The 6,662-nt window shown below is 41.8% G+C and overlaps 1 protein-coding gene across 3 annotated transcripts in view; it reads left to right on the forward strand.

Moving 5' to 3' along the window:
• pdlim7 (PDZ and LIM domain 7) overlaps positions 1–6,662 on the forward strand; it is a 33,204-nt gene that overhangs the window by 20,033 nt on the left and 6,509 nt on the right. For all 3 annotated transcript variants that reach the window (XM_005719670.1, XM_005719671.1, XM_005719672.1), the window contains exons 6-7: positions 5,978–6,030; positions 6,210–6,453. In XM_005719670.1, coding sequence (XP_005719727.1) covers positions 5,978–6,030; positions 6,210–6,453 — 297 coding nt within the window. The remainder of the gene's footprint in view (positions 1–5,977; positions 6,031–6,209; positions 6,454–6,662) is intronic.

Genomic DNA, 6,662 nt, shown 5'->3' on the forward strand with positions numbered 1-6,662 from the left:
TGTAAACTATTTTTTGCAACTTTTTTGTATTTAAAGTTTTGAGGGATAAACCTCTTAAATTTCTCCAAGTAGAAATATATGTAAACAAAACAAAAGCGATATTCAAATTTTTTTTTTTTTTGTAGTTTATTGCACTTTTTTGCAATTAATGTAGTTACTATGGACTTAATGCATACATATTAGTAAAATATGGGCTATAAAAGTTGTATAGCAACTTGAAATGCTCCCACAAATGGCACTACAGCATGTTAAAAAAAATAAATAAATATTATAAGCTCTGGCGGACTTGGTTCTATAGTAGGTCTTAAAGGGTTAAATAAATATCGTCAAATAATTGTGATCTCAATTTCAGTGAAAATAATCGTGATTATCATTTTTGCCATAATCGAGCAGCCCTACTGAGGCATTATATTTATATTAGTGATTTTAGCGTTAATCTCGTTAAAATGATGTTAACGTCACAACCGCATTAACGCTGCAAATCTCCGTTGGCCAGGTGTCAACAGGTTAGCTCGTTAAGGCGTTAGCACCGTCCAGCCCCACTCACGGGGCGATTCCCGCTAAATTGCTAACGGAGATCTGCGGTTATGGCGTTAACGTCATTTTAACGAGATTAACACAACAGCACTAATTAATAATGGAAAAATAGGTTTCTGATCAGTGTCTGTTAAACTCGTTGAATTAAAGCTAAAAGTCTGCACATCCTGACTGTATCCATGGTGGTGTTGTACAGATATAGCAACCATAATTTTGCTGCTTTGAACATCAGCATGCCCGGTGTGTTTTTGTTCATAGTGTGGTTTTGTTGTTGTTTTGAGTCTGCTCAGTAGCATAACATATTAACTTTTTTGCTTTTTTGCTGTGTTGCTAAAATGCAGATGGGAAGAGTTGATAGTATTTTAATTTCTGGAGCCATCGTCCAATTACCTTGGTGCATGCAGCAGCAGTATGCTATTCCTCAAAAGTCCCCTTTTATTTTAATTAGTAGATTAGCAGGTTCCTTCTGTTTCCATACTTTTCTAATCGTTATATTTAAGAGTACTAAATGTCATAAATGTTACTACTACATCCCTCTGCTTTTTTCTTCTTCAACTTTTCACTTTGTGCACTTTACTCCCTTTTCTGCTCCATCCCTCTCATCTCATTTATTCTCTCCCCTGCAATCTGTTTCCTTCCTGTCTATCTCTCTTTCATATCTGTTTTTGCCTGCGGTCAGGGAAAAGTTCCTCACTGAGATTCAGAGTCCCCGCTATGCCCGTCTGAGGGATTGGCACCACGACAGGTCTGCTCGCGCCCTCAATATTAAATCCTGAGCGACATCCTAGACGCCCTGGGACGCAGAGCCCAGCCAGAGCCGGCTAGCGATAGCTACACTGCAACGACTACGTGATAAAGACGACGAAGATAGTGGACTGTCTCCTGGCAGTTAACAAATTCACCTCCTTAGATGCAGATGGACTGACAAAGAAATCTGGGGAAGCGAAGAAAAGCAAAAATATAAGAAACGTATCCTAGATGACAAAAACCTAAAGTGGAACCTTGCATACTGAGCCTAAGCATAAGATCTCCCTCTGAAATTCTGACTTGATGATTGTTGACAACACTGTGGACCATTGTGTCTGTAGCCCTATTTTCCATTTCACACTGCGTTACTCGGAGTAAACTGGTGGAAAGGTGGGGAGGGGGTCTCGGCGGTGGGAAGCACTGTTCTTTCTTCTTTGATTGTGAAGTTCAGACCCTCCTTTTGATCTCTGTCTGTCTCTTTTGCTGCCTGTTTACATTTATTGAGTTTTCATCTTTTAGAGTTCTCAGTTTTGATCCCCTCTTCTAATAGGCACAATTTAAAGAAAAAAAACTGTACTTTTTTTTTTTTTTCCTGCTGTCATCACAAATATATAAAACATCTGGAAAAAAAAGCAACTCTTGTTCTCTGTCCTTCTGTGTTTCTTTTCTTGTTTACTTTAAGCTTACAAGGGCATATCTCTCTAACAGTTCTTTCCTTTTTTCCCCTGCTGCTAAGTCACAATTGCTTTACTTATAGTGTGCTGGACAAAAAGTGATTATATAGAAGCGAGGCTTTATTCAGTATTTATGCAGGTTGGAATTAATGGGATGTCTTAAAGAGCCAGGTTCAAGGTTTACTTTTATTGCCCCTGAGAGAAAATTGTTGTGCATTCGGGCATAAAAAAACCCAACAAATGTGCATACTCATTTATAAAGTGCTGAGATGAACGGTGAGGAAAGTCTGTCTCGAGTTATTTGCATTTTCCTGAAATGCGAAAAAAAAAAATGTAATCCTGAAGCGCTATAGGTTTTGACACCAGACTAAAACAAATAGGTTTGGTAGGTAATGACTTTTCATCAGTAGTATTTCTTGTAGTAATGTTTCTGGATGTATAAAATCCATAACATCTATAGTGAAGGACGTCTATAAATCCCATTTTAAAAATGTCCACAGATGAGATGATTTAGAGCTTGAGGATACAGCTTTAAACCCTTTAGCTGTGCTCACACTCACACATCTGACTCATGCTTATACTTCGTTTCTCGTGCTGTCCAAACAAATCTCATGTCACGTAAGGGGTGTTATATAACATTATAACTGCTGCTTTATGAGGGGGAAATGGTTGGTTAACCAACGCTGGTCCATAAACATCGAAATTCAGCTTGATTGGTCTGAAGCGCACAGACCCAGGTGGAAGACGAAGATAAATTATTAGCACATACTGACAGAGTTTTTATAATTTGGCAAATAATTCGTTTAACAAATGCAGCAGTAGTGAGGAGAGCAGATTTATGTAATGAGCTTGTAGCACACTCACTGGAAATGCCTTCCTGGTACCTGATTGGACCCAGTGTTTTCCTTCAGATCCTTACTACTTTGTGCTTATAGACTCAACAAGGTGCTGGAAACATTCCTGGGAAATCTTGGTCCATACTGACATGACAGCATCACACAGTTGCTGCAGATTTTTCTTTTGGCTGTAAATCTATGACGTGAATCTCCTTTTTCATCGCACCTTGAAGGTGCTCTGTTGGTTTGAGATCTGGAGGTCAGGTGATCTGGCCGTGTGAGTACAAGGAGAAAGCAGTTTGAGATGGATATGAACCATCGGAAGATGAATAGTTTGTTCATACAGGACATGGTCAGCAACAATGATCAGGTAGGCTGTGCTAGAGGCCTCTAAGATCCATGTTTTCATGTCGCAGCATAGTCAGAGACTGATCAGTCCTGGCAACATTTTACCGGTCTTTTGTTTCCAATTTTTGGCGACATGTGCATACTTTTGTAAAAGTGCCTGTTTAAGTTGCTTGTTGCCTTCAACAAAACATTTTTGATGCAGAGAACTGCTGCTTACTGGATATTTTATCTTTCAGACCATCTTCTGTAAACCTCAGAGATGGTTTTGTGGGAAATTCTGGTAGATCTGAAATACTCAGACCGTGCTGTCTAGCACAAACGACCATGATGAATTCAAAGAAATCTAAATTGCCTTTCTTTCTCTTTCCGATGCTCAGTTTGAACTTCAGCGGGTCATCCTGACCATGTCTACAAGGGTAAATACATTCCGGTGCTTCCATGTGATTGGCTGGTTAGTTATCTGGATTAAAGAGAAGCAGGTGTATCAAATGAAATGGCTGACAAATGTGTTTTAATGTATAGTGAAGTTGGAGGTATTACTAAGTGACTAATTAAGAAAAATTAGTGGAAAACTAGCTAGAGTAGGAATGTATCCAGACCAATGTGCTAAATTAGACAAGTTAATCGAGTCAAGCATCAACTTGTAGAGAAATTTCAACTGTAAGAGAGGATTTCAGAGGGGAAAAAATCAATGTGTAAAAATATTACTTTATATCTGTAGAAATAACAGTAAGCAGGAAGATACTGAAGAAAGCTTTGTGCAAAGCTTAGATGTGAAGAGCCAATAGGAATGAGGTTTCTCATTCAGCCCTCCTAGGCATGTGCCACCACTGTCGCACATGGTTTTTAGTCACATTCGACTTCTTGCAAAGCTGCATCACCTTTACCTCCTCACTGGGTGGAGGGGTGACACATGTCAGAGGCTTGTTGCTCCATGAAAAATCAAAACCTGCTATTTCCTTTGCCGGATGCTGAGCTGCCAGCAAAGTTCTCTGCTTTCCTCGTTGCTCAGGTTGATGCATCCCACAGGAGTGGATACCCAAAAAGGGGGGAGAGAAAAAAGAGAAACCGGTACAGATGAATCTAAAATCAGAGCTACAAAGGATGAACAAGAAAAGTGAAAGGAAATGCTCCAGTCAAAAGCTAAATGAATAAATAAAAAAATCCCGTCTGCACAGCCTCTGATAGAGAAAATGTGCACCTGCATCATATCGAGCCTCTTGCTGAGCAGGGAGGAGGAGGAGGAGGAGGGGGTTTGAAAGCAGGGAAAATGTCAAGGATAACGCAATCTAGGCTGCTCCAGGTGGGAAGAAGCCGACATAGAGGTGTAGTGCAATTTGCACCTGCAACATTCATCATAGTGAGGTGCAGCAGAGAGAAGAAAGAAACCTCATGGTTGCGAGACAGCCGAGCCATCGGCCTTTCAACACCTACGGGCAGCCTGGCAAGGGAATGTAGCCGGGGCAGCGGTGTTGAATAGGAGTTTGTTTTGTCAGATGTTAGGTGAGGTCCCAGATGTGAGGCTTGTCAGTGTGTCTGTGGAGTGGAGGGCAGCTGACCCAGGGTCTGTGAGTCACACACAGGCAGAAACAGCCTCTGTCCTTTGTTTGACTCCATCAGCAGACATCCTGCTCATCCAGCCTTCTGACTTCCTCTTACGCATTTTTCTTTCTTTCTGCGGGTTCTTTGCAAAAATCTCATGGTAGGAGGTCTTGCGATCCTTAATTTAGAAAGATTTAGCTTCCTTACTGTCACTAGTCCTATAAGCCAGATTCTTGGTATTGCAAAGGGATTTAATGTTCTTTATTATTCCAGAAATAGCAGACGGCTTTTAGGCTTTTTTTTTTTTCTTGCTAGATTGCTCCTAGCTGTAACTTCTGCCTCTGTAGCTACAGTTTTTTTTTTTTTTTTTCCTCGTGTATTTATGTTTGGCGACATAAATAACATTCTTTCATATACAGACTTAACCTGATAAAGGCACAACTATGGGATGAGGTTGGTGTAGGGTAATTGATTTCACAATCTTTCATTTTCTTTACGCTAATGAAAGGGGATTTCATCTCCTTTCATTAGTGTGTTTTAGATGGCACAGTTGATGATGTAAACACGATAGATGCCTAAGGTGCTGTTACAATCCCCGCCCGGTTCTTTTTCTCAAGATAAAAGTCTCCAGAGCTCACTGTCTTGGCTCAGAAGTTGTTTTTCTGTCTTCCGTCAAGATTTGAAGCTTTTTCTGAATATAGTGACGCTTGCTGCGGGTAACAGATCTTTGAAATGTAGAAAACGCTTTATTTCAACACTCCTGCACATGCAAGCTCTAAGCGAAACTCTTCCGCACCCAAATCTGAAAGCGACTGAGTTTCCAGTCGTCTAACTTTTGCCTAACTTTGAGCGACGTCAGCCGCCTGAGGAGATGTTGGCGTTTCTTATGCTTTCATGAGAGGCTGCGGCTCTTGAACAGCAGGGCGATGACTCTGAAATCACGTTCGACTTGATTGATTTTTGAGTCAAGATAGAAACTGCTCACTGTTGCTCTTTGATACTGGTGAAATTTCAATTATTGTGCTGCTTTCAGTTAAATCTAATACACTGAATCAGAATGTGTGATCACAACAGGTGGGGGCACCACGCTACCCTGTTAATCCCAATTAATATTAATAATGATGCTTGGAATCATTCACACACAAGGTAATCCGTGGCACAGCATAATGGTGACAGCTTAGCCATGGCAGGAGATATCCAAACATGGCATCCATTGAGAAGTAACTATAGTAGGTGTGTGTGTGTGTGTGTGTGCATGTCTACCTTTTCTAATTAGTCATTTTCTCCCCACAGCCTTGAGCCAACTCCCTCACCTGCCAAGGCCCAAGCAGCAAATAAACCAGATGGTGAGTTTCTTCTCCTGCTGATGCGTTAAAAAGAGCCCCAGCAGCCTCCGGGAGAGGCTGCGCTAATCGATTCTAAGTCTTAAGTGTCAATACAGCAGCAACAACGCGACACTCAAAGTTGTCACCACAGACATCTGTTTGAAGGGTGGATTGTTATGGGATTTTCTTGTGGTGTGCAGAATCGACAAGTGCCGCCGCCGCACCAAAGAGTTCTGCTCCTTCCTGCCGACCGCCGTGGGTCTCGGACCCCAATTTTGCCGACCGCTTTCACCCAGACAAGGTCAGCACCGTCGTGACCCAGCACCAGAAGCCAGCCCAGCCCACGCCTATGCAGAGCCGCAGTTCCATCCTGCAGGCTGCACAGCAGGCGCCGGAAGACAGCGGGAGGACCCCCATATGTGGTGCCTGCAACAAAATCATCAGGTGAGGCTGCACCGCTGCTACACACAGGCTGATTCTTTTTTTTTTTTTTGTAATTGAATTCTTTATTTGTTTTTTACGGAGCCCCGCAGGGGACATGGGAGAAAAAAAATTAGGGAGAAAAAAAATTAAGACTGACTTTTGCGAGATCTCGCAAAAGTTTTAGCCGCATTCTTCGGAGGCCGCCAGCTCGAAGCCGACCGGGAGGTCGA

Source organism: Pundamilia nyererei, unplaced genomic scaffold (assembly GCF_000239375.1).
Source record: "Pundamilia nyererei isolate P.nyererei 1_Seehausen unplaced genomic scaffold, PunNye1.0 scaffold00001, whole genome shotgun sequence".
In the NCBI taxonomy this organism is placed as follows: Eukaryota; Metazoa; Chordata; class Actinopteri; order Cichliformes; family Cichlidae; genus Pundamilia; species Pundamilia nyererei.